Source organism: Aspergillus pseudonomiae, assembly GCF_009193645.1.
Source record: "Aspergillus pseudonomiae strain CBS 119388 unplaced genomic scaffold BDV37scaffold_36, whole genome shotgun sequence".
NCBI classification, from domain to species: Eukaryota; Fungi; Ascomycota; class Eurotiomycetes; order Eurotiales; family Aspergillaceae; genus Aspergillus; species Aspergillus pseudonomiae.
Window position 1 is genome coordinate 73,180 of NW_022476028.1, and position 27,970 is coordinate 101,149.

Here is a 27,970-nt window from a genome sequence, read left to right on the forward strand (position 1 = left end):
GCCTTTCAGCATAGGTAGTTCAATGGAAGACAACGCTAGCGCCAGAACTACAGAAGGCTTGGTAGCTATACAGTTGCTGCACGAACCATGGGCAGATCATCCTTTGGCCCATGGAACGAGACGCAAATCCCGGCTGGGGTAATTATTAGACCGGAGAATAATCAACTCGTAATAAAACTGACGTCAAGTTTGCCCTTTAATTCCCACAGCCTACGGAGTACGGCGCACTTTGTATTCCGTATGTCCGTTGTCTTTATCGGTATTTGGTCATTGTTTTCGACCGAGTCGATTTCGAGGGAGCGCCTTTCCCCCTTAAACGGAGCTATTAAGAACACCATTTGGAATCCTGATTCAATGTACTCCGTACCCGATCTGGATATGCAATTTTCCCTTTAAGCCTTCGATTTAAGAGACCGATAGCTGCCTGTAGTCGGTTCCCTTCCATCCCGAGATATGGGGTGAGACATTTCTCCCGAATTCTCTCTGCCGCAGTGCGATCACTTTCGGTTTTTCTTGCCTCGGGACGCGCACAATAATAATAGGACATAATATATATGGAGTGTCTTATCTCTCATACCCCATCACGATATCCACTGGTCCCGTTGCTTTGTATCATATAGGAAATGAGCCGTCGATCCAATTTCATTCCCTGTGATGATCATACTCAAAGGGAAGCCTTTTCTCACAGTCGATGAAGTTTTCTTGAATGTTCTGATATGGAAGGATTGATCATCATTGGTATTTGTGACGGTTGAACCCAAAAACTCTTTTTTTTTGTCCTACCCGTCCACTTAACTTTCCTCTTTTTCTTTTTTTTTTTCTTCCTCCCTTTGTCCGCTCCCCTCTCGTTTCTCACCTCCTCTCTTTACCCACTTAGACGCAGGACTATGATCGGACGGCGTCCCTGAAGAACGGAAGATGTCCCACAACGCGCGACTTGGCAGGGGAAGGAATGATGAATCACCTTCGTTCTGCCCCCCATCTTGGAGGGCTCTAATTTTGCACTCCCGAGAAAAGTCCCAACCCACCCTGCTGGAGAAATTTCTAGACGCAGACTAACGGAATTTGCTCGGTTTGGAGGATTGGAAACCTGGGAGAGACCCTCCTCTTTTCCGTTGGTCCAGCGTCATCAGCCGCAACGCGGGTGATCATATAGAGTATGATGGATTCGGCTATTCTCGCATATCAAACGGGCGCCCCATGCTAGAATGAACTGCAAACCATCCTAGGTTGTATTTTGTTTTTTCGGTATCATCCAGGACTGGGTGGGGATGATCACATGATCTCAGCAATTGGGGTTGGGCTGGTATAGGGAAATGGTCATGGAGGAAGCACTCTGCAATGGGGTTCAATTAAAGCAGCGCACGAGCGATATACTAGAGTGAATGCGAATGCGCTTATTGATAATGGAAATGACCCCAACCGCGAGTCCCACTGGGTGGGAAAATAACGGAGAAGAGAGGAGGGAGCTCCTTCATTCGTAGCTTGGGGAGTAGTTTTACTACTAGTCGAGGTCTTACAGTCACAGGACAAGCAGGTGATACGCCCCAATTCATCAAAGCGTCGTTAGTTCCGAATTGGTTGTTGCCCCAAAACCACTTTTTGTCTCCTGCTCATCTCCTGCTGGTTTCTCTCCTACTTTTTTATTTTTATTTTTTTATTATTATTACCTGTGCTTCTTTCCGTCTTGCTTTTCTTTCTCCGTCCTTCTTTTTAATTTTAAATAGCGAAGGTAGAACTCTCTTCTTTGTTCTCCATATTTTACATTTGTAACCCACTATATTATCTCGGCGCCTCTTATCTCCTCCCTCCCTCCCTCTCTTCCTTTGGGTTCCCCCTCATCGCACTTTCTCTCCCGTTACACTTCCATCATTTATTCCCCTCCCCCTTTTCGCTGGCTCCCCGCATTCTTTGTTTGCGTCAAGCTTGTGTGTGGGGTTTGAGAACCGACGATACCTACTCAGAAGAAAGCTGCACATTGTATCCCATTGCCACTTTCGCGCCCTGATACGGTCCCCTCTCGCATACTACCATGGCGAGCGACCAGAGCAAAAAGCCTGCCGTGCTGATTGTTGGAGGACTCGGTATGTACATGCGACAGATAATACTGCGGCTCGTGGTGATGCAAGGGGGTGCATGAGCTAACCCAAACGTCTTGCGTTTCGCAGGGTTCATCGGTCGTCATCTGGCCCTTTACATACATGAAAACAACCTGGCATCGGAAGTGAGAATCGTCGACAAAGTCCTTCCTCAACTGGCTTGGTTAGCCCCTGAATTCCAGGAAGCTTGCTCTAAAGATAAGTTCGTTCAAGCGGACGCTAGCCGGGAACGTGAGTGCACTCGACATCTCTAGGAATTCTGAACAAGCAATGGACGTCCCATACTGACACCGCCTTGCTATCTAGAGCATTTCCCGCGTGTCTTCGATCGGGCCAACGGCGAACAATTTGACTACGTAATCAACTGTGGAGGCGAGACAAGGCACTCACAACCCGACGATGTATATGAGCTTCGCAATTACAACCTCACCGTGGCCTTAGCTCGTGAGGTGGCCCGTCGAGGAATCCGTTCTTATGTCGAATGCTCCACCGCCCACGTTTACAAGTCCGCATCATCGCCACGGAAGGAGGATGACAAGCTCCAGCCATGGCACAAGCTGGCAAAGTGGAAGATGAAGGCTAGTGACGAAATCAGCAAAGTCCCTGGCCTCAACTATTGCTTATTGCGCCTGCCACATGTTTACGGAGAATACTGCTCGGGCTTTTTTGCCACGGGAGTATGCCTCGCACGAGTACATCTTGAAATGGAGAAGGACCTAGAGCTTCTTTATACCGGAGACGTCAAGATGAACACCCTATACGTCAAAGATGCAGCCAGTGCCCTGTGGAAGTCCGCCGAGTGGAGGGCAACCGCTCCGACGGACGGTTCGGCTCCCATTGCTTTCAACGTGGTTGACCACGGCAATACTCGTCAGCAGGACATTGCCGATGCGCTATCTACTATATTTGGTCTCAAGTGCTCATTCCTGGGATCGTTGGTCTCGCAGTTTGCCAAGCTTAACCTCGACGATGTGATAGACGACATGAACGAGGAATGTCTGCAGGTCTGGGCAGAATTGATGGAACAGAAAAAGATTGAACGGCCAGGTCCGATCAGCCCTTTCCTAGAGAGGGACGTATTCAAGGACCAAGACATGTCCCTTGACGGCACACTTTTTGAGAAGACAACCGGCTGGAGACCCACCCGTGAACGCTTCGATGCGGACGGCGTACGCGATATGGTAGAGAGCTACAAACGGATGGGCTGGTGGCCATAGGCCTATCATACACTACGAAGCTCTCACTGCCAAGTCTTCAACACCTCTTCACTTTGATCAACCTTGGCCTAAAGTCACAAAAAGTATGATGGCATTCAATAATGACGACCCATTCACGACCGCTGTTGTACCTTCGCCTGCACTGACGACGGATATCTGCATTGGAATAAATCACTCTATCTGAAAATTCGAGCGCATAGACCACCTCTCGCCCCTGTTAATCATCCACCCCGAGCCGCCAAATGTTGCCCTGTACTATGTATGGTCACTGCTCTACTTGTAATCTATAATATCCTTTCTTTGGTCCAATCAGGATCTGTTCTTGAGCGCCGGTATGTTCCAGCTAGTTTTCTGATATGCTTGTGTTATGTTCAATATCCTTTTTTTCTGATCATGGGCATCCTGCACCTTTAGACTCCTGCACCGCTTGCATGTGAATGACTTGAGCTTTGCTTTCGCGGCTCTGTTTTTATTATTCTGCATTGGAAATACATGTTGCCAACAGGATCTCGAAACTACTCTTCTAGACCACTTTACTCCATATTTACCACCTTCGCCAACTGTACTCTCCTGTACCAATACCATGAGTTGGGTTAGTCTTAAGAATGGAACTCTCCAAAGCCCTCCTGTTGAGCATTTAAGTAGTGTGTTTTGGCTACGGGCTGCGGTCGTTTCAAGTTTATTTTATCGACCGACCAGAAGAGAATAGCACTTCGTCTGTGGACCATGTGAGCCAGGGTAATGTGGCCCCGTTCGCCTCGGAAGCCCACAGAGGGCGAAAGAGCAGTGCGCATCGCTCTATCTCTACATACTTGGTCTCGCTTCTAGCTTAAACTCAGCGTCGGGCGGGACTTTCCTTCCTGATCTCCGAAATCCTAGTCAATACGCACTCCTAGTATTCCCTGAAAACGCATATCCAATATCGTAATCATATATACGGAGTATAAAGTGGACTAATTAATAATCGACATTATAGCTATATTTCCAATCCATTAGGGTCAGATCTGTAATAAATCTACGGTTCACGGTTAACTATCGTACGGTATTTATTCCTCATCCGTCGAGTGATGATCGGCATACATTAATTTAGATTAATTATATTAATATACCCTTGATATATGTAGTATTGACCAGGTTATCGAATTATGCAGATTGTCAGTATTGAGCTTTACCAGAAGCACTAGGGACTGCTTTTGTAGGCCAGTCTACTGTCCACATACATCCCTCAGGGAATTCATTATCCAAGGAGGGATATAGATTGATTCACACAGGAAGTGGATGAGTGAAATTTGGCTCAACTGCCTACATCATAATTCATTTTGTTGGAGCCTTTTTATTTTAGTTTAGTTTATTTTTACTTTTTTTTTTTTTTTGACCTGGAGCAAAAGGCATATTGGTAGTCACTGGTATTCAGGTCCAGCGTTAAGAGACCTAGTTCTATGTCTACATTCTGCTTCGACTGCTGGCAATGTTCTAGTGTTCAAGACATTGTAGGTACTGCTGACTTAGTGGAGTGCACAGGATGACAAGAATATACAATATTGTATTCTGCAGAAGTCGCTGCTAAGCTCTATCCATCTTGATGAGTTTCCAGGTCTGCAGACCTGTGTATTGCTTGGTATATGGTAGTGCTTCCTCTCTTCGTCTTCCCTTCTTCTCTGTTTCTCTTTGTTCTTTTCTCGCTGGCGAGTCTGAAGAGTTGCTGTACATACAACAGAGCGAAGCAATGATAGAAGTAAGTATACCACAGATGTCTGTGGCTCTTGCAAGCGTATTCCAAAAAAGCCAATTTGCTTTGGAAATTGACCTCAGAAAGATGAAAGGAGATATCGAAACCAGAATGTGGGACATATATCACAGCCCTTCTATTGCCACAAGGGTGGCCGAGAAGGGAATAGAAGCAACTAAAGATAAAAAGGACATGGAAATAACGAGATGCAGTGCCGTGTAAAACTTTCAAAATTCGAGTTCTGCTGGGGAAGGAATAATCTAGAACTCCCAATCCTCCTCAACGGACTTGATAGCCCACTCAAACTTCTCACGCAACGACTTGGAGAAAAACTTCTCAATTGGGACGTTGAACTTCTTGCTGAAAACAACCGTGAGACGAGGATCGATGTAGTTCTGCACGTTGTTAGACAGCCTATCGATGCGAGTCGGGGCAGAGGAAACTTACAATTTTGGACGTCCCGAGGGCTACTTCTTTGTTATCTTCCTTGTCCTGAGCCTGCAATTCCATGGTCTCAATACGCTGTTCAAGTTTCTGGATGGCATTCTCAAGCTTGTCGACTGTGGGACCTTTGCCTTCAGCTTCCACTTTCCCTGTCTTGTTCTCTTTGTTGAACTTCTTCTCCATGTCCTTGACTACTTCCAGCCGGTTATCAAGTTCCTTGGCCTTCATTTCCTTCTCCCCTTCTGCCGCAAGCTTCTCGTTATCCTTATCGAATTTCTTCTGGATCTTTTGGCGTTGCTCTTCGAGTAAGAAAGCCTGGTGCTCTTTGACCCACTCCATGTCAATATCCTCATCCATTTCGAAGAATTTAGCCCCCTTCTTCTTCTTAAGACTAGGCTCCAGATCAAGCATCTGCTGCTTGAGACGCCATCTTTGGTAACGGAGACCTTTGATCTGCGCAGTGGAAGGGGAAATCATCAGCATTCTCGGCGGCTAAGATCTAGGTCGTGTATGTGATACTTACCCTTTCTCCCATCTTCTCCATTTGATTAGCGTGAGACGCGGTCACAGTTCGCTTGTGGTTACAGAGAATGGCCACTTGACGGTTGGCATCGTTGTACGCCTTGACCTTCTCTGCAATGGTGCCAGTCGCTTTCATCTCTTTGAGCAGTGTACTCATCGTGTGTGAAGCATTGTAGGTACGGAAAACTTTCGCCGTCAAGCCCTGCATATAGTTCGAAAGGTGCTTGTTGAGCGCAGATGTCTACAGAATGTGAATGTCAGCAAGCATTTTAGTGAACAAAGGCAAAGCAACCTACCGTTAACCGATCGAAGATCTCATCGCCTGGACCCTTAGGATGTTTCTTGAAGATCTTCAGGTTTTTGAAGACCTGGGCATCGACCTCGACTTCATCGTAGAATCGGATGCTGTCCTTACCCAAGAAGTCGAAGATAACCTTGTTTGGTGGCTTGAGCGTGACGTGGTCGTACTTCAGCGAGCAACAGCCGACTGTTTCCGCTTCATCCTCGCCCTTTTCATTACCAGCACGAAGGGCAAACTGATCTATCAAGTAGACGGCCGTGGCTTTTTGTCTCTCCACCATCAACTCGCTCTTCATATTCTTCTTGTAATCCTTGCGAATCTTATCAATGTGATGTTTCAATTCACGAGCCTTTTCGAACTTCTTGTAATCGCTCTGGCCCTTAACATCGGAGTTTGCGGCAAGCATCACATATTTGTAATTGCCATTGATGTTCTCTTGCCACATTGCAAGCCACGTGCCCTCTCGATCGTGCTTGACTTCTTTCCAACGGTGGCCCTCCGGCGGTGGAGGTACAGGGGCGTCTTTTCCGATGTTGATGGTAATTTGCTCAGGCTGAACTCTAGCCTTAACACGTCCCGTCTTGGGGTGCTCACCACGGCCGCGGAAAAGAGACGGGGGTTCAACACGGAAGTTTCCAACCTTCTGCTTTCGGCCATCCCACATGCAGTACGTATAGGGGGCTTCTTCAGCATCTTTTTCAGCCTTCAGGCGCTTCTTCTCAGCTGGGGGTAGGTTCTTCTTCTCCAGGCGCTTCATGTCATAGTATGCGAATATTGGCTGGAAGTCGCACTTGGAGAAGTCCTTGATATTGACCTTGTTACCCTTGGAATCCGTTGCGCCGCCTGTCTTCTTCAGGACGTCTTGGAAGTCCATGAAGAAATTCTTCTGGAAAGTAGGGTTTTCGACATGCTGAGTCGCATTCAACATGCTTCCAAAGAAGCCTGCCACCTCTTCCGCATCAGGGTGAAGATTGACTGGAACACCATCGTATTTCAATTTGACATCCTTTGGTAGGGGTTCGTACGGCGGGGGAAAGACGACGCCGTTGTGTTCGAGGGTTGTCCACTTATTCGTTCCATCACCCTTCGTGGGATCTTCCCACCACTTGTATTCTTCTTCTTCAGCCTCCTCGGCCTCTTCGCTTTCTTCCTTCTTCATTGGCGTAGCTTTCGCACTCCCTTTCTTCACGGGGGTAGACTGCGCGGACTTCGGTTCTGTCTTCACCTTTGCTGTAGATGCCCTCTTCACAGGCTTCTTATCATTTGCTGGCTCCTTTTTGATGCCGTTGGTCGGCTTTTTGTTCGCTGCCGCCTTCGTGGACTCTTGCTTGCGACTAGCTTGGGCGTCTTTTTCTGCTTTCTGTTGAATTCTCTTCTTCTGAGAAGCAAGTTTCCTTTCAATGGGGACATCGGAGTCGGACTCTTCAATAATAGAAGTTTCCGCCGCCTTTGGCAGCTTTCTCCCGTTGAGCGCTAGAGGTACATCTTCATCCGTTTCCGGATCTTCATGCTTGATAGAAGTGCGACGGCGCTTGCTCTGTCGAATAGTCAGCTGCTGAAACTAACACTGACAGCGCCGCAAAGTAAGGGGGTTTAACGTAGGGAATGGCGCGGGCTGGCTCTGGCGTACCAAGGGCTGATCATCCTCTTCACTGCTCTCTGGTTCCGCGTAAGATTTTCTTTGACCAACACTGGTTCGCGCTTTTCTTTTGCTGAGGGCGCCGTTGTCCTGAGCTTCCGCATCCGTCATCTGAACATCATTGTCCTTCTGCACGGGTCCAAAACGGTTCGAGATGCCAGGGTTGACATCGCCATTTGTCTCTGTCGCATCGCCCATGGTCACGCTGGGGGTAACTAGATGAGACTATATGTAAGAAAAACCTATTCTTGACGGAGTTTCTAGTCCAATAGGAGCGGATCTCAGATCGTACTCAAGGGCGTGAGGACTTGAAGTGATGCGAAAACCGCAAACAGGCTGTCGCTAGACCCAGGACATGTAGGAGAACTCACCAGTAGATCGACCGTTTGCTTTCACAAGTGGGGTATCGTCATCTGAGGAGCTCATGGTGCTTGGATACGAGTGAATGGGCAAGCGTTGGTTAAAGAACGAAGAGTACAGGCGAGTTCGGCAGGGAAACCTATAAACCGGAACTGGCCTGCCCAGTCGGAAGAGTAACACTGGCGCTTGACAGAAGGATGAAGTCAGAGAGAATCTAACCAATGGAAAGGGTGAGAGGAGAGCAGATGTCAGGAGAAGAGTAAATACATTGACTGAAGAGGGGGTAGAGATGGCAATAATGAGAAGAGTGAGACAAGAAAGGGAAAGGGCTGACAAGCTGAGAGAGGAAAAAGAGAGGAAAGAAAGGAATGCAATGGAAAACGAGGCCGTCTTTTGGGGCCTGAGGCGATCCCTCACGTTTCTCCGGACCAGCCAGTCTGGTTGCGAGGCCGGCCACTGCCTGAGGCGACCAACCCAAAACACAGCGTCATTGACACAGTCTACTCCGAGGCTGGCTGAGCATCGATGCCTGCATGCCTGAAGAGGAATGCCGGGAATTTCGGGTTAAAGGTTTGTGCGTACTGCGCATCTGGCTTTTCAAGTCTCCCCGACAACCTTCCCGTTCAGGCATAGTGCGGCTTTGTTCCCGTTCTGCCGGCTGTCGGACGAACAGAAACAGGAGTCCAAGTCAACGTCTTCTCTTCCCGCTAAAGCAGAGGTCTCACTACCCACCCTCGCGGCACTCCCCTCTGCAGCTTTCCATCGCTGGTCATTATATCTTGACCTTACGGTCTGATCTCAGAATGTTCTCTCGTGCTGTTCGCCCGGCCGTCAGGGCCGGTAGTGCTGTTGTCACCCGGTGAGTTCTCTTCCGGACCTCTTCACACCAACCTGGGCACCTTCCAAAACAGACCTCCAATCATCCGCGAAGAGAAGAGAAAACCTTGGGATTTTAGGATGATTGCGTTCAACACGGTGGCTAGTTACTAATTCCTTTGTGAAGCACTGCTCCTCCCAATGCCGCCAACTTCGCGACTCTGCGTGAAATCGAGGGTCGTCTCAAGTCCATCAAGAACATTGAAAAGATTACCAACACGATGAAGGTCATTGCTTCTACCCGTCTTACCCGCGCTCAGAAGGCCATGGACGAATCTCGCAACTACGGTGAGACCTCCAACACCGTTTTCGAGAAGGCCGAGACCAAGCCCCTCGAGGACAAGAAGACTTTGCTCGTCGTCGCCAGCTCCGACAAGGGTCTTTGCGGTGGTATCCACTCCGGTCTGAGCAAGGCTACCCGCCGTATCCTCCAGGAACACGCCGACGCCGACATCGTTGTTCTTGGTGAGAAGGCCAAGGCTCAGCTCTCCAGAACCAACGCCAACGCTCTCGTCCTGAGCTTCGCCAACGTCTGCAAGGACATCCCCACCTTCGCTGATGCCCAGGCCGTTGCCGACCAGATTGCTCTGCTGCCCGCCGACTACGCCAGCGTTAAGATCATCTACAACAAGTGGCTCAACGCCCAGAGCTACGAGCCCGCCACTGTTGAGGCTTACTCCGAGGAGGCCATCACCAAGTCCGGTTAGTGTTTCACCATCTGCTCATATAAAAGTCTAGTATGCTGAACTCCCTTCCAAAGCCAACATCTCCTCTTTCGAGATTGACGACCAGGCTCTTGCCAACCTACGTGAATATGCTCTTGCCAACAGCCTGTTCTGGGCTATGGCCGAAGGCCACGCTTGTGAGATTTCTGTAAGTTCATTCCCGATATAATGTGAATATCCGAATCATTACTAACCCACCGATCTACAGGCTCGTCGTAATGCAATGGAGGCAAGTATCACCTGAATAGCTGAGGTGCTCGTTGACCCAAACTAACCAAATTTCCCTTTACAGAACGCCTCGAAGAACGCTGGTGAGATGATCAACAAGTGAGTACCGCTCAGTACATTAATTGGGGTCCAAAATCTAACGTCCGGCAGGTTCCAGATTCTGTACAACCGTCAGCGTCAAGCCGCCATTACCGGTGAGCTGGTTGAAATTATCACCGGTGCCACCGCCAGTGCGGACATGTAGAAGCTTTCATGATGCTTCAGTGGGAAGGAGTCGACATGTGTGTAGACTTACTCTTAAATACCTAGCTAGATTTTTATCAGCCTGTAAATCAGTCTATCCATCTTTCTTTTGTCCCGTTTCTCCTTCTGGCCAAGTATTGTAACTTTTTCTCATTGCTCTTTTTCACCATTTTCCTACCTCCTTGTCTGCTGCCTATTATCATTCCCCCATTTCTGATATTGTTGTTTCGGAATTCACCGTTTCATGTACAAGGTGGTGCTTTTCCGAGACTGGGCACATGATATCCCCAGGTCCGAGATGGGCAACAACCGTGACAACAAACGAGGTGAATCAAACGGCAAGTCCACTACTTGCCTCAAATGCAAACAGTGACTGTTTCTTTTCACTCCAGCTAAAGTGCAGACTGTCCCTTCATTTTTCCCTGCCTACTCAGATGTAGACAGTGAATACGTACTCTGCATTTATAGAGCTTCCAGTCTTCATTTCCCCCTTCATAAAACTCACATACATCTCTCAACATCTCATTCGCTCTACCTCTTGGAACAACGGTTGTCGCAAGCTAGAAGAGTACGGAATCCCCTCGGCCGTAAATGTCAGCACATTGCCATAAATAGATCACCATCCATGGCCTCCACAATCAGAAGAACAACGATGAACTGCTACGAGATCCTGGGCATAACTCCAGATGCAGACTTGAAAGACATCAACAGCGCCTACAAAAGACTCGCTTTAAAGTACCACCCTGACAAGACAGGTGCAGATGATGCCTACCTCGAGTTTCAGAAGGTATAGTACAATCACAATTCGCCGTTTCTTTCACATATTCCTCTCATATCTCATCCTACTTCTCAGTCACTTGACTCAGCTTATACTGACACAACCATGTACCTTGAAGATCCAACAAGCCGTCGAAATCCTCCGTGATAGTAGCCGCAGGGGGAAACACGACGCAGAACTGCTGAGCAGACGTATTCTTAGAGAACAGGGCATCAATCTTTCTAAACAGGATACTTCTTCTTGGGGATGGGCAGCTTCGAGTCCTGATTTGTCTGCTCTACGTAGTATGAGCGGGCGGTATATGTTTAGTTATACGAATAGCGTCCACATGGATCCTTATTCTCCAGAATCGCAGGAAGAGATTAGGCGATGTGAGCGGGAACGCGAGTATGGGGAGCAACTGAAACGAGAGTGTGAGCAGTGGGAGGCTTATGGAGGGGACCCGGATTTTTCGGGTTATACCTGGACATACGATCCGGAGACTGAGGAAATGATGAGGCAGAATAGAAGGAAGGAAGCTATGCGTGCCAGGGTAATGCGTGATGAAGGACAGACGGAGAGGGGGGAGATGTTGGTTGAAGAGGATGAGCAGAAGGGCTGTGCTGAGGAGGGCGGTATGGCTGGTACTAACCCGGGTTCTGAATTTGAGGAAGAAATAGATGACGAACAATATCAACAGTATGAGAAAGGTGAAGAGAATGAAGGCGAGGAAAAATACGAGAGGGGAGAAGAATATGAAGAGCATGAAGATGAGGAAGGGTATGAAGAAAACTATGAAGAAGAGGGATATGTAGGGAAAGAAGATATTGAAGAAGGCAATGGATACGATCCATATGGAGGAGACGACCAAGAGGAGGACGACGAACCTGCCTTCTCAGTTACCTCTACACAACAAACCCAGGCCGAGTATGAAAGCGCACGACAAGCCCCAGCCTCTGACAGTGAGGATCTGCTTGACATGACAAGCGTTGGAGAACCAGTCAGCCTGGTGGATGAAACAGGAATTATCCCCGAGGAGTCAGATACTGATGAAAATGAAACTTTCCACAGTTTCAGTGACGGAGAAGTCTGCTTTAATGGCGACAACGTATCTTCACAAGCAACGCCCGTTGATGAATCTTCACGAAGCCCACGTTTCCTCATTGATCCTTTAATCCCGCACTTCCGGGAGAAACTACATCATCCTAGCGGTCAATATACGGAAGAAGATGTTCACACTGAGCTCAGAGGCCTTGTTATGGAGTCCTTCTGCGGCTGGCTGGAGACTCTCCGGCTAGAGTTTCCCGGAGCAGAATCCGCAGCAACTGCCCAGGTGGATCCAGAGCATTGTCGCCATCTGGGTTATTGGAACAAGGAATTTGGATCATCTGAATGTGAAATGTGCCATCGGTGGATGCCCATCTACACTCTTTCTTGCCCAGCGTGTGGGATCAGGGCATGTGTTGACTGCAAGTTTCACTACAAATAGTGACTTTTGCCCGCTATCTTCTTGTTACAATCTGTTTGAGTTCCCACAGTTGGCCAGTTCAGGTATGCTTGATGATGCATAACAATACCCTTGTATTCAGTTGTTGTTATGAAGGAAATAATAATGACTTGTGCCATATTCAATCGTGGGGATTTGATTCTTCGTTGAGTATGAATATAGGCATATCACAATACTCCTTCAAATTAAGATACATCAATCTTACATGCCCCAGAAGAATATAGTTCCTCGACGCGCTAGTATAGTCTGGCATGGGAAATGCCTTCGTGTAGACAACACCTGATCCGGGATCTTTGTATTGTGGTCATGTTTTATTGCTAAACAGTATACAGGTGACCCATGGATACCGGAGGAAGGCCGAGTATATCTTAGCAGTCTCACCCAAGGAAAGTACAACCATTATTATTCTAAGATATATATACTCTCCACTGGAGGATACTACTTTCTAAATGAGAGTCAGAAGCTTAGCATTTCTTAGGTTAGCGTAAATTTACCCAGGTAGTTTCTGCGCTATCTTAACTCTGGTCTTACGAGTCAGAACCCCAGGGCAGAAGCTCTCGATCCCCTGTGCATGCTCTATGATTATTCCACTATATGAATCTTGCACATAGCGCAATGCAGGGGTCCAGTGATGTATACAAGTGGATGCAACCACCGAGTCCTTGGTTCATCGGCATAAATGGCATTGTCAATTTCGATTTTCTCTCATTTGGTCTCTGGCGCTGTCCCCAGAGACATGTATCTTTGCTCACTATTTTCAGCTGATCTGGGTGTAAGGAGGAAGAATTTAGGGTATGGTGTCTTTCCAGATAGTGAACCAGTCCTATCTAATGGTTGCAGTAGTTGGGTATATTCTTTCCTTTGGAGCCATGAGACATTCTTGTTTCAATAGAATCTAAGTAAAGACTTACTGTGGGAATACCGGTGTTTTTATTCCCCTCCTTTCATGATACATGTCCGGTAATAAAGCGGGAAGTTGAAGGTCTGGCTTGTTGAGAAATCCACACGACACCTATTCGACTCGATGCCTGCAATATATATGGAACTTGGCCACGCGATATAAATAAAGACTTTAATATTTTTTTTTTTCTTTCTTTTTCCTTTTTACTTATCGAATCTATAGATGACAAGTTCGCGGTTCGCATTCTCACCAACCAAGTGCCTTTCATTTCCACAAATCCTTCCCTTACCTATGAGCTCGAAAATTTCCTCATGCTTCAATGTTTTAGCCGAGGATGGAGTTCGGATGCTCAGGAACATTTTCAAATCAAACGGCCATGTACTAGGTGACAAATGGAGGCAGTATCCAACCTCGGCCTTCTCATCATATGCCTCAGAGACGACAGCATACCATGGCTCATCGCAGATGGCAAAGGTGAGGGGTTTTGTTTGTAGACTATTGTTCCCACGGTAGGGAGGAAGCGCTTGAGTATCAACCCGCCTCCAGCAGGGTCCTTTGCCGGATATTGGAATGCTAGTAATTTGCACCTGTGACGTCCATTCCGTCGGTGCAACCAGGCGATCGACTGGCCCTGTACATAAGTTCTCGACTATATCTATGGATTGATTGTCCTCACTAATGTTCAGACACTGCACGCCCGGGAACCCTCGCTGTCTGACAGAGTAGAACCCTAGTTCCCTGAACCCAAACCGTGTGATAATAGACGGACCATTATCCTGGCCTGCTTCACGCAGACGTCCGGTTGGGTCCAAGGAAGGCCGGTAATCTGATGGCTGTGAGATATCCCAGACCGACAGCGACTCGATTGGAGCATCGTCATCTGCAGTGTATAAACTGCGATTGGGCTGCCAGATATAGATGGCATAATGTGTTTCGCTGTGAGTGGAATAGAAGCGATCCCTCTCGCTTAGTGGGTGACCAAGAAACATGATCTTCCACTCGTTCCGAAACTTGATACTCCATCCACTAGCAACTTCTGTCACGTCAAATGATGAAGCAAAGTGGCGATGCACTCCGTCACTATCATTTAACCAATGGAAGGCTTTGGGTTCTGCCCACTCCACAACGAGAACTCTTTTCTGTAGTCGAATTCGACGAATCACTTTGCCTGTGATAATGAAGGGAACCATGTATTTCCTGTCACTGTCTAGGTCCAAGAGCACAAGGCATGAGTGATCTGCGCTCGGAAACACTATCAGACCATCTTCATACGACCAAAACGACTCTGGGAAAGGGCAATCAACGCGCTGCATTAGGTGACTAGCATGGGTTTCCCAGGGTTGCACGTGAAACCATTCTCTTTCCCCAGATATGCCGAAGTCATCACAAAGTTTGTGCTTCTGGATAGATTTGGGTTTCCCCTGGCTAAGATGATCATACCTAGAGGCAAGCTGATCAAAGAGCCTGCACCAGTAGATATCGTCCGCTGTAGTCTCCAGCACGCAGTCAATATCTTTACCATGAAGCTCCCTGACCTCTTTCGCCAAAGGAAAGAACGTCCTCAAGAGTGGGATAAGATTTGCGGGGTTTCCGAAACTCTGGCTCCAAGATTGGGAAACACGGCGGCAACGGACGATGTCCCTGGGACTGAGATAATTCAAGATCATCCAGAAAATCTCTCGTGGTAGCATAGACATTCCCAGAGCCTCATGGCCCTGCGTAGTTGCTGGTGTGTCAACCATGCCCACTGCCATGGTGAACGTGGGGGTGGGCTATACAGCTTGTTTTCACGGACGTGCAAGAGAGTTAAGCATTAATAACTTCAAGTTCATTTTCAAAATATAGGCGAGGCGGTCCTGAGCCACTTTTCAAGCTCCCATGAAATGCGAAGGGTTTCTGAGAGGGCATGGGGGTGACTGTGGACTGCACCCCCACGTCGCACTTTGTATCATTAAATGTATTTTTGGGCGGAGCGGAAGCTTCCCCCGTCACATGCCAAGAGCGCGTCTTTAGGACACATTGCTTCATTGCTTTCTTTCAGCGTCTTACCAACCATAAATACTGTTCCCTCTCTTTCTGGGACGTTGGTTGCCTACTACATATTATAAACACCACTGATAGTACACCTTTCAAAAGAAGAAAAAAAAAAAACAATCTCAAAGGAAGACATTCGCTTTTAAACTCAAGATGTGGCAGCCAAGCTCTGCACTTCTTCTTGTCGCGTCACTGTTGACAGCTCTCCCTGTCAACGCTGATGGGCTGTACACTAAAAAATCACCTGTGCTGCAGGTGGATCAAAAGTCTTATGATCGGCTCATTGCCAAGTCCAATCACGCATCGGTAAGGCGAACTGTTACTGATTATCAATGCTAACAACAGTGTTAACTATCTCACAGATCGTAGAGTAAGCGCTCTATTACCCCTCCTACCCGGATCGCCAATTTCTAATATGTGTCCCTTCCTACCAGATTCTACGCTCCCTGGTGTGGCCACTGCCAGAACCTGAAACCTGCCTACGAGAAAGCAGCCAAGAACTTGGACGGTTTGGCCAACGTTGCCGCCGTTAACTGTGACGATGACGAAAATAAACCTTTGTGTGGTCGCTTGGGTATTCAAGGCTTCCCGACCCTCAAGATCGTGACACCTTCCAAGAAGCCTGGCGCACCAAGGGTGGAAGATTACCAGGGCCAGAGGACCGCCAAAGCTATAGTCGATGCAGTGGTGGAGCGCATCCCAAACCATGTGAAGAGGGTTACGGACAAGGATCTGGACAAGTGGCTTTCTGAAGACGAAGAAGCTCCGAAGGCTATTCTTTTCACCGAGAAAGGCACTACGAGCGCTCTCATCCGAGCCCTTGCGATTGACTTCCTTGGATCAATCAAGGTAGCCCAAATTCGCAGCAAGGAGTCCGATGCTGTAGAGAGATTTGGCATTGAGGAATTCCCCAAATTCGTCCTCGTTCCCGGAGGTGAGCGGGAGCATATTGTATATGATGGCGAACTCAAAAAGAAGCCAATGGTTGAATTCCTCAGCCAAGTCGCGGCCCCCAACGCTGCTCCCTCTGCCACAAGTTCCAAGGCCAAGCCTTCAAAATCATCCAAGTCATCTAAGTCATCGTCCGCGCGTTCTCAGTCTACAACAGTCCTAGATGATGAAGCAGAGAAGTTGAAGCCAACCGAGTCTCCTGATCCCAAAATTGTTCCCGAGGATGCGCAGGAATCGAAACCCGCACAGGTCCCCATCCAGACACCACCCATTGCTTCCCTTCCTACTGTGGAAGCGCTGGAGACTGCTTGTTTAAAACCCAAATCCGGCACTTGTATTTTGGCTCTTCTTCCGGAATCCACCGAAGCTGACGCCGACATCCCCAGCTCCGCGAAGGAGGCTGTTGCTAGTTTGTCCGAGATCGTACATAAGCACACGGTGCGCCAGGCCCACCTCTTCCCGTTCTACAGTGTCCCAGCTATCAACAGTGGGGCCGCAACCCTGCGGGCTGGTCTCGGTCTTTCTGAAGATAGCACTTCAGTGGAGATCATCGCGTTGAACGGACGCAGAGGCTGGTGGCGGAGGTACGACCCATCGGAAAACACGGACTACAGTTTGGCCCGTGTGGAGTCCTGGGTTGACGCTATTCGTTTGGGCGAAGGTTCTAAAAGCAAGCTCCCTGAAGGGATCGTCGTCACTGAGGCCGAGGCTGAAAAGCAAACCGCCGATCACGACGAGCTGTAAGTCGAAACTGTTAGCACCTGGATCTGGGCCGTAGCTATAGTTGGTGGACGTCTACACTCCTTCCTTAGCAGAGGTCCAACTATTTGAAGTAGCTTGGAGCGGAGGCGTTACGGTTAATCAATGAATAGGATGTAACTTTACAACAGAGATAGTTGAATTCCAATGAACTTTTCGAATATGAGAATCGGTCACGTATATACAAGAGGGTAAGGAAATCACTCAAAAATCAGATTTGTTCTAGACAGAATCCCCAAACTCTCAATGAACACCATCGTGTATGCTTCTATGGCGCCTATGCCTAAACAGTCACGGACCATTAGTGCTTCTTCCTGCCTTCCGTTCCCTTCTTAATGATCTTCTGTCTTTTCGAATCAATCTCCTGGTCGTAAATTTCACGAGCCGACTCTCCCTTCTTCCGCTTGCTGGGCTTCGACGACTTGATGCTGACCGTCGAGGCACCTCCGCCACGGATCTGTTTCTCGGCATCCTCCCACGCAGCACTACCGTTGTTGATCTCGTATCTGAAGGCTATAAATCAGTTATTGCTCATTCAATGGGCGAGTGAAATATTTGTATAATGGGAGCCACTCACTTATCGAGAGGAAGAGCATCAATCAAGGCCCGCTGCTTCTCGCGCAATTCCGCGTCCACCTGCTGTCCTCCCTCGCGGAGCTCCTCATCCAGACCAGTCTCCAGGGGCTTGAAGCGCTCGTCGACGACCACGTCGTCGTGCGCATCGGTAGAAGCCTGGGTCACGGGGACTTGCTCGGAAGGCATAGTCTCCGCGACGGCACCTTCGATGACGGAGCGGAAGTGGGTCGACATCTTACGGATGATCTTGAGGAACATGGCCAGGAGCTGGGATGAGGGAAGGCTCAGTTCCTTCTCGAGGTCGTCCATGCTCTTGTGCTGCAGGCCGACGGCCAGGAGGATGGACTGTTGCACACCAGAGAGGCTGACCTTGCCATTGAGACGGCCGGAAAAGTAGTACTCTGCGATGGTGGGGACCATGTCAAGGATGACGTGGTAGTCGAGGAGATTGTTGGCGTAGCTGTCGATACGCTTGAGATCGAAGGGGGAGAAGCCGGTGTCGAGGTCGGACTTCTTGAGGAGAGCTGGGGTGATGGAGGGATCTAGTTTGGCACCTGCGTTGGCGGATTCACAAATGCTGAGGGAGAGCACGGAGGGGAACTCGCGGAACTGGTATGATAACAGGGCAAGGAAACGCTTGTGGAAGTCCCGTGCGAAAGCACCTAGCCAGCTGGAATCGTTTGGACCGGAGGAAAGAGTGCGCAGCATCACGCATGAATGCTCGCCCGTTAGATCATTGGGTGTTTGGCGGAGGTAGACGGGGGCAAAGGCAGAACGCTTCCAGAACTTGTGGAGGGATGGTGTCAAGCCATAGCTGACACCAAGGTAGTCAAGAGCGTCTGGACGGCGTTCGGACAGTTTTCCGAAGAGGGGTGGCATGGAGCGGATGTCACGAACATGGATGTTGTCATCCAGAAGGTTGGAGTTCGTGAGCTCCTCGTCCGTTACTCTGACCATCTCTTCCTGGGTTTCGTTGACGTCTTCAGAAAGGCTAGTGAATTTTCCTTCATAGAAATCAACCAAGAGCTCCAAAGCACGAGAACCATATCCCATGTTCAAATACTCTGGATTGGTCGCGATACGGACAATTCTGGCACCCGAGAGACCAGCAAAGTCCTCGTCCTGATACTGCTGGCTAACAAGCCATGGAATCAGATCACCTCCACCACGTTGACCACGACTCAAGCTGTTGAGGACACTCTGTCTGCTGATGCGACCTTCCAGCGCAACCTGGATAACACACAAAGGCTCCGGAAGCTTGGTAGCCTCCTCGTCGATTGGTGGAACAAGAACATAAAGCTGATGCGCCGGGGCATCACTCATGAGCTGAAGGTCGTTAGGTGTGTTCTTGTAATGGCTAGCAACATAGAGAGCCATCATCTGCTGAAGGAACTTCTCAGAAACAGGGTGGAACGAGAACAGGGTATCACGGTTGACTTGAAGCAGCTGACACTGAGAGGGATGCGGGCAGCCCTGCGTGTTCATCTTGGACTTTGGCAATGTCGCGTCGAGACACAAGACCTTGTTCAGCCATTTTTCTACGGAATCTCCAGGTGCGTATCTGATAGGTTCGGCCAGGGTGATCTCTCTCAGAGACCGTCCGCCTAGGCTCTTGTCTGTGTTTTTGGCCGCCTTACCGGTTGCACGATCAGCGACATCGATATCCTCTCCTCTATTGGCCTTGAGACCTCCGCGTGACTGCTCACGAAGTTGTTGAATCAGCTTCAAAGAGAGAGACCTGCCAGTACCTTCATAACCATTAATAGTAGAAGCCATAAAAACAAGGTAAGGGCCCATCAGTTTGCGGACAAGGGGTAGAGGGATCGCTGCTGCCTCATCAATGACCAGCAGTTCCGCCTGACCTAGGACATGGGCATCTTGGGGCTGAATGTACTGGATGGTCTGACGGTGCTGCCGATGAATGTTAACCCTGACAATAGCCTTGTTGAAGTCGGGGTTGGTGGATTGGAGAATGGTATAGTCAACATGGTCAAGATATCCAAGAGCATCGAATCCCTTGAACACAAACTCGAACAGCGTCTTCAAGTTCTCCGGACTAGGAGACGTGATGAAGATATTGCTGTAACCATGCGCAACGGCCGCTGCAATGGCAACACCCAGAGCTGCAGACTTTCCTCGTCCTCTTCCGGCAGTCAGGGCAACCGTACTCCGGAGCGTCTTCTCCGCAATCGCATCGACAAATGTCAGGAGTGCTTTCGCCTGATCAACAGTGCGAGCTAAGCTAACCAACGACCCGACTGGTTGCGAGTCTGCCAAGCTCTCCTTGATCTCCTTCAGCTCCTTCTTTGTGCCAGTATTAGAAGTATCGATAGAGTCTGGTGGTGGCAGTGGCTTGACGTTCTTTCCTCCGGAGATCGGCAAGACATTCAGTTCATCGTCGACAACCAAGCACGAATCGCAACTACCAAGGGACAGAATGAACCGCTCGTTGAAACGTGCGACCACATCATCATGTGCTTCTGTCCTGTATCTTGAGTGGATATCCATCGATAATGTATAGAGTTGCTTCAAACTGCTCATGCCCTTCAGAAGCAATAACACAATTCCACCTCCTTCCACGGTTTCGATCGTTCGAGCGAGCAGGTTCGGTGTAATGGCTTCGAAATCTTGGAGAATACACATTCCATAGGTGTTACCTAGGATCTTTTCCGTCTCTTTGTAGTAGACATAACGAATCTGATTAAGAGTGATGAACAATTCGAAAGGGTCTTCTTGGTTTGGTTCCCGGATGCCCCTCTTCACTTCCTTCTTGATCTTCGCCTCGCGCTTCTTGCGGTGACTGGTGAATCCCAAAAGATCCTTCTTATACGCCCAGAGGACGGACTTGTTCTGTTTGACATCGTGCGACGACATAATATAGTGCAGGTTGACGATCGCATCTTTTGCGCGGTCACCAACGACGACGAAAAAGCTTCGTTTCTTCTCCTGCAAGTTATTGCGTATAAGCGCAGGAATGCGCGAATCAATCGCCTTACGCGGCATCGTGGTTGGAGCTTCCCCTGGCTATCACAACTGACCAAGCAATCAATTCGTTGGAAAGGCGAATCCTTTGAAGGTGAAAACTGTGAGTGGGTACGGAGATATCGTCAAGGTTCCTAGACTGGCCACGCGCTCCGCACACAGCCTTGAATCCTTATAAACTGTAGACCAGACCCTTTATAAATGATATGAAAAGTGATTCCGGCGACTGGGTCTGGAATTATAAACTGCCGTCCGTGTGCTGCGACTTTTTCTGCTCAGCCAAAAAAAAAAAAAAAAAAAAGTAAAAAAAAAGTTATCAGGCGGAGAGCATACTGCCAGATGCCACCGCCTAGAAAAGTCACCGCCCTCGTGCGATTACATAATACACAGGCTTTCCTCTTCGGGAATAGAGCGCTCTCAGGTCCAGATTGAGAAAAGGAAGTCAGTGGATCAGGCATTAAAGTTGCCTTAATTTACTACTCCTGCGTTACTAGTTGACTTCCATCAATCGCTGAAAGCTTCATCATCGGGATGACGAATATTCGATGGTCGCTGCATTTGATATGATACATGACTTCCCGCAAGCATTTGCCTTTCTTTCATCTTTTATTTCTTTGTCAATTAACAGATCCATTCCCAATGGAATGCAATGGAGTAGGGAGCCACCGCAGTTTTGAGAGTTCAGAACTACCTATCATTTCCAATTGACCGTCGCCAAAGAAAACAACTTTTGGGGCTTCAATTCGGGGATATGATTTGCTCAGCGGGTGGTCAACAGCAGCCAAAAATAACTTGGCATGACACGGCGTCTAAGGCTAAAATAGAGGCCTCGTTCAATGATCGTCACTGGCGTGCTTTGGATTTTCCTGGCCGGCTCCACGGCGGACAGACTAAGCTCTCCCATTCCAGCAAAGACGGGCAAATCACCCATGGTCGACCCTGTTTCGTTGACGCAATTCACCCGCTGACTTGATACCGTCGCACCCCTAATACGGAGTAACCCTGGAGGGGTCAGGTACATTTATCCTCCCTAAGGTCTCTGCCTCGCTGTTGTGACCTTCAGAGAACTGTGCATATGGAGTACATACTACCCTACCTTACAACTTAATCGAATCGACCCTTCCCGCCCCTTGACGTCTCCACCCAACAAATTTAAAATTCCCCAGGCAGTTTAAACTAGTCAATAGTCGCCCCATAGCCGCTCCAAGTCCCTATTCCTCAGTATTCCGTGCGCGTTTTGGTCGGCGCAGCATGATGCAAATTGGCAATTGGTTACTGTAATGGCTTCCTGTGCTAACTGCACATAATCATATTCTGTCTCAATGAATCTTTTCTCCGCCGAATCGGGGCTCAAAGCCTCTGTGGTGTAAGTGACTGTACTACTTTGCTCCGGAGTAGCTAACCAGGCGCGCAGGGTATTCTTACTGAGCTGCACTTTCATTACGACTTCTTACACCACCACGTTCGCTTTTGGTGAGTCAATTCTATGCATCATCGCGCTAAGGACAAAATGGGTTATGATGGAATGTACTGAACGGCAATTGGGCGATAAAAAGGATAGCATTTATAGAGCATGCAAGTATGCAGCTAACAAAAAGGAATGAACAGACCATCCACTTGAATCAGCTATCCTAGCCTGTTTCTTAGCAGCTATCCTTCTTTTGATCACGGGCAGATTCGCCGACTCTTTTCCCACGATATCGTCTCCTGCGCATAAGTATTCCGCCATACCCCTCACAGAGCTGAGCCATTCCGCCGCAGAAGAGCCATCTTCACCGAGTAACCACAATGGTAACTTTCCCAGTCGAAAGCCACTCGGCCCGAGTCGGTGGATTGGAGTTGGTTTACTTTCGGGTATGGGTTGCCTCCGAATCGCTCTATACCACCAACTCAATCACAACAATGAGTGCGCACCGACGGGATATGCTGTAAGTGTACCCACGATAAGCTTGACACACAACACATATGCTGATTCTGAATGACCAATTTTTTAGTACATGATCCCATTCCTCATTGCGCTATACGATTACTGGCGCAACCAACGTGGCCGACCAAATCCGGAATGGATTGCGCCGGAAGGCCCTTCAAATGCGCATCTGCGCATGTTCGTTGCTGTAGCCAGCCGCGCGTATTTCTACCTCTGTCGGAGCCGATTGAGGAATGTGTTCTCGGCTGTATTCCTCATGGCTGCTGGTCTTCTCGTGGCTACATTTGATGACGGCAGGCAATCGACATATATCTGCCCTAGTATCTCCGGGCTACATCCACGGTTTCGGGCGTATAGGTTTCTCAGCGTTGCTTTAGATACATTGATTCTAATCGGCGCTGCTGAGCTTTGCTGGGAAGGTAACCGATCCCGGGATGGAAGGAAAAAGCAAGCGTTGGTCTCTTGGGGCTGCGGATTTCTTGTAAGTCTGCCTAGCTGTGATCAACAGTGCATATTGTAGAACTTCTAACTGTCCATATAGGGAGTTGCTGTAATCTGTTTTATCGCGGCGCTCGTTCTTAAAAAAGTGGCACCTGGGGATGGCGGTTTTGTTAACTCCCATTATTTACGAAGCGCAGCAGGCCAAGGCCTACTAGTTACTTTTACAGTACTGTCCGCATTTCAACTTGTAAGCAGCATATCATAACCTGGATAAACCTATCTCTGACTGGCTTCAGATGCCCTTTTATGGTGCAGTTGGGATCTCTATATTGGCAGCCTCGGTATCCATTGACTTCATGCTGGCCTCGATCTTGTTTAACGGACAGTCTTTCCCACTGATACTCCCCTCTCGTGCTTTCGCTGCACTTCTTCTTACCTTCCTGGGTGTGATGCTATATCTCTGTGGTCAAACGGCTTCTGAAGAAGAACCGCAGTTCCTTTATGGATTCAACGTGTTTATGCGGATATTCTTCTCAATCATATTTGGCTTTGTGGTGATTCTGATCGCCCAGCAGCCCAGTGTAACCAATGTACACCCAATCGACTTGCTTATTTATGAGGGTAGAAAAAATCATGATCGCTGGAAATCCAGTGCCAATGGCAGCAAGAATCTGGCAGAAGTTGTTGCCCAGTACCGAGCGAAATACAACCAACATCCACCACCGTGAGTCAATCCAGAAGGCACACCAGATACCATACTGACTCTCGACATAGAGGCTTTGACAAATGGTATGAATATGCCACTAGTCGGTCGTCTGTCGTCATTGATGAGTTCGACCAGATATACGACAATCTATTGCCGTTTCGTGCCTTGCAGCCGGAAGAAATTAGGAAAGCGACTCACCAATTAGCCACAAATCCTTACAACGACATTGGTGCAATCAGTATACGCAATGGAACAGCAAGAGTTCAGCAGGGTATCAAGCCAACACATGCCTGGATGGTTATCGGTGCTGCTAAGATAATCGAGAAATTCTCTGAGCATCTTCCTGACATGGACTTAGCCTTCAATCTTAACGATGAACCACGAGTTTCCGTGCCTTGGGAGAAAATGTCTGTTTTGAGGGCTCAAGCGAGATCTCAAACACCTCCCGCAAGTGAGGGTTTAACGAATGAGTGGTCGAGCAACCGTGATGAAGGATGGGCGCCAATTGAGCCGGCAGATCAGACGACAGAGACCATGTTCACCGACAGCTCCTTTGTAAATATATTCGATCGCTATGTAGGCGCCCTTTGTCCTCATTCATCAAAGGCTCGATCTCAACGAATGTGGGATCGGCACCACATATGCATGGGCTGTATTCGTCCCCACTCCATGGGGCAATTTCCGTCCGACTGGACGGTGGCAACTGATATATGCCACCAACCTGACCTTGCATCCTTTCACGGATTTTTCGTCTCGCCCGCCTCATTCAAGGTCACCCAAGATCTTGTCCCGGTTTTTAGCCAGAGCACGATTTCCGGATTTGGCGACATAATATTCCCTAGTCCGTGGAACTACGTGGACAAGATAAAATACGAGCCTTCTGAAGAGCACCCGGATCTGGACTATGTGGAAAAAGAAAACCGCCTTTTTTGGATTGGCGGCACATCGGAAGGCGTGAGTCGCGACGGTCAATGGCAAGGAATGCCGCGTCAACGGCTGGCACATCTGGTTAACAACAATACATACAACAAGGTGTCAGTGCTGTTGCCCACAGGCAATGCTGATACATACTCTTATCAGATTCTCGACGGCTTGGCTCCTACAGAGAAGCTCGGGTTGAATGCTTCCGTCCACGTTACCGACCCCATCGTGCGCTGCAGGAAGGACTGTGAAGACCAAAAGCAGGAACTGGGCACAGTAGGTCGGGTCGACTTTCAAAGTCACTGGAATTACCGCTTTCTCTTTGATGCAGATGGGGCTGGCTTTAGCGGCCGATTCCTTCCCTTCCTGCAAAGTCACAGTCTACCATTCAAAACAGGCCTGTTTCGGCAATGGTTCGACTCGCGGATCACAGCTTGGCTGCATTTTGTCCCCGTTGATGTCCGTCTCCACGGGCTGTGGAGTACCTTAGCTTACTTTGGTGGCGTGAACATACCTGTCGGTGTGGATGACAAGGGTCACCCCAAAGCCATGATAGAGCCGCATGATCTTCAAGGGCGCTGGATCGCAGAAGAAGGCCGCAAATGGGCTGAACGAGTTCTACGAAAGGAAGACATGGAGATCTATTTCTTTCGGTTGCTTCTCGAATGGGGCCGGCTGACGGATGATCAGAGAGATATTCTTGGATATACGGAGTGATATCCTGTACATTGCACGATTGGACACCGCAGTAAGCGGACAACATATCGGCTGTTATTGCCTCCTTGGTGTAATTACAGGCGCATGGGGTGCATATTTACAACACAATGTATATATTCCGTTCGATATACCTCACTCTTTGACATAGTTTACCTGATTGTCTAGTATTTTCTTGGGCTAAATGAAAAAAGAATGTCGCCATTATAGCCATCAAATCCCTATGTACATCCATAAACGAGAGTGTAAGTCCATCCATACAAAACGCAGGGTATATCAAATCCCACCAGGGATATTTACATCGTCGTCAAGCATACAAGGTCAATTTGCCCAGTTCTCTCTCCGCTGTCTGATAAATGAACGTCTGCCGATACCTACATCCATCTTCCACTCAGTCACATTGCTCTCAACGCTCGCAGCCCCTCCCTGATAAACCTTCAGCGAGTTAATACGCCAAAAGGCATCCTTGAATGCAGCAGGGTTATTCGCCACCCAATTATTGCAAGACCCCTTCGCGGCACAGCTACTCGACCCCCAAACACTACCAGCCCAGTCCCCGCAAAAGGTCGTATCGAAGATCTACACACCAGTCAGTAAATATATCCCACCAACAAACCACATCACCTTCGAAACAAGAAAAGCCAAAAAAAAAAAATTAAAAAAAAAAAAAAAAAAAATTTCAAGGGTGGAAAACACATACAATTTGCAAATCCTTAAAATGCGAATCAATGTTGCAAGCCCCGGCAAACCTCGCCGACGGCGTCCCCCAACCACTCGGATTTGGATGTCCACTACCAATATCAGCGGGGATGCTCGAACGCGGGAAGAACCAAACACTGATAGCCTCGCCAGTCCATTCAGTTGCATACACGCCGCCGCCGGCACTGTTAAACCCGTTCCCGTACGACTGGGCCGAGTTATCTTTGATACCGCAGCCTGCGTTGCTGGCTTGGCCGGGGGCATTGATGTAGCAGTTACTTGTGAGGAGGGAGCCCGAGAACCCTGAATTGTTGATTGTGCAGCTGTCGCTGGTGTGCAGGGCATATTGGTTGTTAGTTTGCTCGTTCACGCCTTCTATGACGTCGATTTCGCCGTTGTTGGGCCAGTTGGGACCGAGGAGCCAGCTTTGATATTATTAGTTTTGTGTTTTCTTTTCCTTTGAGTTGGGGATGGATAGGGGCTAAGGGAGACGTTACTATGCTGGCCAGGCTCCACAGATACTGCCGGGCATGTGGGCTAGATCTAGGATGAAAAGACCGTGGTTGTAGACTTTGTTGCTGCTGATTCGGACGCTTTGGCGGCCGTCTGGCGCGGCATTTTTGTAGTCTACGCCCATGTAGATGGATCCGTCGGCGTTGATTAGGCCTGCGCTTTGGGCTGCACCTCTGTCGACGTACTTGACAAAGCCGTGGGTGGGATCACCGCCTGTGAAGAAGCTGAATTTGTCGAAGAACGCTGAGTCCGTGCCGTAGTCATCTTGTAGTGTGTATGCGGCTGCGGCGAGGGGAGCAAAGAGGCTCAGAGCCTGGGTGAGGGTGGATAGTACGTGCATTCTGAACTTGAATGATCACGATAGAAAGGAATATACAGGCTATGTGTGAATCTGTGTGAAGAGGTAGGGAGTAATATTTATTGATATATAAGGAGTGTTCGAACAAAGTGCTTTATCCTTAGAAGGTTTATTGTTCAAGCAACATAAAGGAAGGGCAGCGTCAAAGGCACTCTCCGAATGAACCAATGCTGGATGGGTGAAGGAGTGTTATAGATTGGCGTTCTTTCCATCCATCTTTGTCCCCCCCTGGTGTCGGAGGTTCAATATATAGCCATGCAGATGTATGTATCCTACACGCTTACTACATACACATATAACCACTCCACACAAGGGACAAAAAGAAACTTAAAACTCACCTACTAGTGAAAAGTGGCGTCAGCCATGATATGCCCACCGGACCAGGCCTTGAGACCTAGAGGGATGCCATTGAAAGGCATATTCTCGAGTCGCGCGGGTACCCAGGATGACAGACTGAGGAAGCATGTGAGCGGCAAATTGGAGTCACGACCAATGTGGACTGGAATGAGATGGATGAAAGGGGTGTTCCTGGACCACAGACGGTTCCAAAATGGCAACAGCAGGCGTGGATATTTCAAACTGGTTGGAGGGACACAAGGTTCGTGGAACAGAGGGCGCGTTTGGAGCGGGCCAAAGAGTTCCAGTTTATCGTGGGCCGTTTCACAGGAGTCAACCATATAGATTGATGGACAGGACGACACGCCACGCAGGGAGTATGTCAGGGTCTTTTCTTTTGTATTTAATTTCCGATGCTGGTCAGGCTCGCACCATGGCTCTTTAGTGTGACAGACACCTGGGTCAATCAGATCGCAAGGATCGAGGGTTCTCTTAACGGTCAAGA

General features: G+C 48.7%; 10 protein-coding genes across 10 annotated transcripts; 6 read left to right on the forward strand and 4 right to left on the reverse strand.

Moving 5' to 3' along the window:
- Positions 1 to 1,678: 1,678 nt before the first annotated feature.
- BDV37DRAFT_126670 (NAD-dependent epimerase/dehydratase family protein) lies at positions 1,679 to 3,447 on the forward strand. The gene is made up of 4 exons (XM_032078663.1): positions 1,679 to 1,732; positions 1,965 to 2,084; positions 2,169 to 2,330; positions 2,406 to 3,447. The coding sequence occupies exons 2-4, from the start codon at positions 2,033 to 2,035 to the stop codon at positions 3,314 to 3,316; spliced, it is 1,125 nt and encodes a 374-aa protein (XP_031941058.1). The 5' UTR covers positions 1,679 to 1,732; positions 1,965 to 2,032; the 3' UTR covers positions 3,317 to 3,447.
- A 1,245-nt stretch (positions 3,448 to 4,692) lies between these two features.
- Positions 4,693 to 9,005, reverse strand: BDV37DRAFT_249177 (DNA topoisomerase 1). The gene is made up of 6 exons (XM_032082052.1): positions 8,323 to 9,005; positions 7,943 to 8,166; positions 6,308 to 7,849; positions 6,013 to 6,252; positions 5,493 to 5,942; positions 4,693 to 5,440 (listed from the first exon to the last, which is right to left on the reverse strand). The coding sequence occupies exons 1-6, from the start codon at positions 8,375 to 8,377 to the stop codon at positions 5,306 to 5,308; spliced, it is 2,646 nt and encodes an 881-aa protein (XP_031941059.1). The 5' UTR covers positions 8,378 to 9,005; the 3' UTR covers positions 4,693 to 5,305.
- A 109-nt stretch (positions 9,006 to 9,114) lies between these two features.
- On the forward strand, positions 9,115 to 10,984 carry BDV37DRAFT_294273 (F1F0 ATP synthase subunit gamma; the record flags this gene model as incomplete). The annotated part of the gene is made up of 6 exons (XM_032089603.1): positions 9,115 to 9,170; positions 9,315 to 9,889; positions 9,948 to 10,060; positions 10,121 to 10,141; positions 10,205 to 10,239; positions 10,291 to 10,984. 6 exons carry the CDS (start codon positions 9,115 to 9,117, stop codon positions 10,382 to 10,384), a joined length of 894 nt encoding a protein of 297 aa, XP_031941060.1. The 3' UTR covers positions 10,385 to 10,984.
- A 24-nt stretch (positions 10,985 to 11,008) lies between these two features.
- On the forward strand, positions 11,009 to 12,629 carry BDV37DRAFT_271854 (DnaJ domain protein; the record flags this gene model as incomplete). Its single annotated transcript, XM_032084782.1, has 2 exons — positions 11,009 to 11,170; positions 11,280 to 12,629. The coding sequence occupies 2 exons, from the start codon at positions 11,009 to 11,011 to the stop codon at positions 12,627 to 12,629; spliced, it is 1,512 nt and encodes a 503-aa protein (XP_031941061.1).
- Positions 12,630 to 13,191: 562 nt separating this feature from the next.
- Positions 13,192 to 13,490, forward strand: BDV37DRAFT_249180 (uncharacterized protein). Its single transcript, XM_032082053.1, has one exon. The coding sequence runs from the start codon at positions 13,242 to 13,244 to the stop codon at positions 13,410 to 13,412; it is 171 nt and encodes a 56-aa protein (XP_031941062.1). The 5' UTR covers positions 13,192 to 13,241; the 3' UTR covers positions 13,413 to 13,490.
- A 239-nt stretch (positions 13,491 to 13,729) lies between these two features.
- Positions 13,730 to 15,533, reverse strand: BDV37DRAFT_126801 (F-box protein). The gene has a single exon (XM_032078665.1). The coding sequence runs from the start codon at positions 15,300 to 15,302 to the stop codon at positions 13,752 to 13,754; it is 1,551 nt and encodes a 516-aa protein (XP_031941063.1). The 5' UTR covers positions 15,303 to 15,533; the 3' UTR covers positions 13,730 to 13,751.
- Positions 15,534 to 15,542: 9 nt separating this feature from the next.
- On the forward strand, positions 15,543 to 17,388 carry BDV37DRAFT_249182 (putative disulfide isomerase). The gene is made up of 3 exons (XM_032082054.1): positions 15,543 to 15,888; positions 15,945 to 15,952; positions 16,017 to 17,388. The coding sequence occupies exons 1-3, from the start codon at positions 15,736 to 15,738 to the stop codon at positions 17,275 to 17,277; spliced, it is 1,422 nt and encodes a 473-aa protein (XP_031941064.1). The 5' UTR covers positions 15,543 to 15,735; the 3' UTR covers positions 17,278 to 17,388.
- A 67-nt stretch (positions 17,389 to 17,455) lies between these two features.
- On the reverse strand, positions 17,456 to 21,139 carry BDV37DRAFT_249183 (ribosome biosynthesis protein KRE33). Its single transcript, XM_032082055.1, has 2 exons — positions 17,870 to 21,139; positions 17,456 to 17,798 (listed from the first exon to the last, which is right to left on the reverse strand). The coding sequence occupies exons 1-2, from the start codon at positions 20,869 to 20,871 to the stop codon at positions 17,594 to 17,596; spliced, it is 3,207 nt and encodes a 1,068-aa protein (XP_031941065.1). The 5' UTR covers positions 20,872 to 21,139; the 3' UTR covers positions 17,456 to 17,593.
- A 1,150-nt stretch (positions 21,140 to 22,289) lies between these two features.
- BDV37DRAFT_126849 (putative capsular associated protein) lies at positions 22,290 to 25,770 on the forward strand. Its single transcript, XM_032078667.1, has 5 exons — positions 22,290 to 22,778; positions 22,845 to 23,258; positions 23,319 to 23,465; positions 23,515 to 23,942; positions 23,993 to 25,770. The coding sequence occupies exons 1-5, from the start codon at positions 22,707 to 22,709 to the stop codon at positions 25,560 to 25,562; spliced, it is 2,631 nt and encodes an 876-aa protein (XP_031941066.1). The 5' UTR covers positions 22,290 to 22,706; the 3' UTR covers positions 25,563 to 25,770.
- Positions 25,769 to 27,301, reverse strand: BDV37DRAFT_126831 (glycoside hydrolase family 16 protein). The gene is made up of 3 exons (XM_032078666.1): positions 26,756 to 27,301; positions 26,260 to 26,683; positions 25,769 to 26,138 (listed from the first exon to the last, which is right to left on the reverse strand). Exons 1-3 carry the CDS (start codon positions 27,109 to 27,111, stop codon positions 25,881 to 25,883), a joined length of 1,038 nt encoding a protein of 345 aa, XP_031941067.1. The 5' UTR covers positions 27,112 to 27,301; the 3' UTR covers positions 25,769 to 25,880.
- Between the last annotated feature and the right edge of the window lie 669 nt (positions 27,302 to 27,970).

Coding starts and splice junctions, on each gene's coding strand:
- BDV37DRAFT_126849 (XM_032078667.1), top strand. CDS start 22,707: ATGGGTTGCCTCCGAATCGCTCTATACCACCAACTCAATCACAACAAT. Junction 23,466..23,514: donor TACTGTCCGCATTTCAACTT/GTAAGCAGCATA, acceptor GACTGGCTTCAG/ATGCCCTTTTATGGTGCAGT. Junction 23,943..23,992: donor TACAACCAACATCCACCACC/GTGAGTCAATCC, acceptor CTCTCGACATAG/AGGCTTTGACAAATGGTATG.
- BDV37DRAFT_126670 (XM_032078663.1), top strand. CDS start 2,033: ATGGCGAGCGACCAGAGCAAAAAGCCTGCCGTGCTGATTGTTGGAGGA. Junction 2,085..2,168: donor GCTGATTGTTGGAGGACTCG/GTATGTACATGC, acceptor TGCGTTTCGCAG/GGTTCATCGGTCGTCATCTG. Junction 2,331..2,405: donor AGCGGACGCTAGCCGGGAAC/GTGAGTGCACTC, acceptor CTTGCTATCTAG/AGCATTTCCCGCGTGTCTTC.
- BDV37DRAFT_249182 (XM_032082054.1), top strand. CDS start 15,736: ATGTGGCAGCCAAGCTCTGCACTTCTTCTTGTCGCGTCACTGTTGACA.
- BDV37DRAFT_249177 (XM_032082052.1), bottom strand. CDS start 8,377: ATGAGCTCCTCAGATGACGATACCCCACTTGTGAAAGCAAACGGTCGA. Junction 7,850..7,942: donor AAGAGGATGATCAGCCCTTG/GTACGCCAGAGC, acceptor ACTATTCGACAG/AGCAAGCGCCGTCGCACTTC. Junction 6,253..6,307: donor AGATCTTCGATCGGTTAACG/GTAGGTTGCTTT, acceptor CACATTCTGTAG/ACATCTGCGCTCAACAAGCA.
- BDV37DRAFT_249180 (XM_032082053.1), top strand. CDS start 13,242: ATGAATCTTGCACATAGCGCAATGCAGGGGTCCAGTGATGTATACAAG.
- BDV37DRAFT_126801 (XM_032078665.1), bottom strand. CDS start 15,302: ATGGCAGTGGGCATGGTTGACACACCAGCAACTACGCAGGGCCATGAG.
- BDV37DRAFT_249183 (XM_032082055.1), bottom strand. CDS start 20,871: ATGCCGCGTAAGGCGATTGATTCGCGCATTCCTGCGCTTATACGCAAT. Junction 17,799..17,869: donor GATGCTCTTCCTCTCGATAA/GTGAGTGGCTCC, acceptor TATAGCCTTCAG/ATACGAGATCAACAACGGTA.
- BDV37DRAFT_126831 (XM_032078666.1), bottom strand. CDS start 27,111: ATGCACGTACTATCCACCCTCACCCAGGCTCTGAGCCTCTTTGCTCCC. Junction 26,684..26,755: donor TGTGGAGCCTGGCCAGCATA/GTAACGTCTCCC, acceptor ATAATATCAAAG/CTGGCTCCTCGGTCCCAACT. Junction 26,139..26,259: donor ATTTTAAGGATTTGCAAATT/GTATGTGTTTTC, acceptor ACTGGTGTGTAG/ATCTTCGATACGACCTTTTG.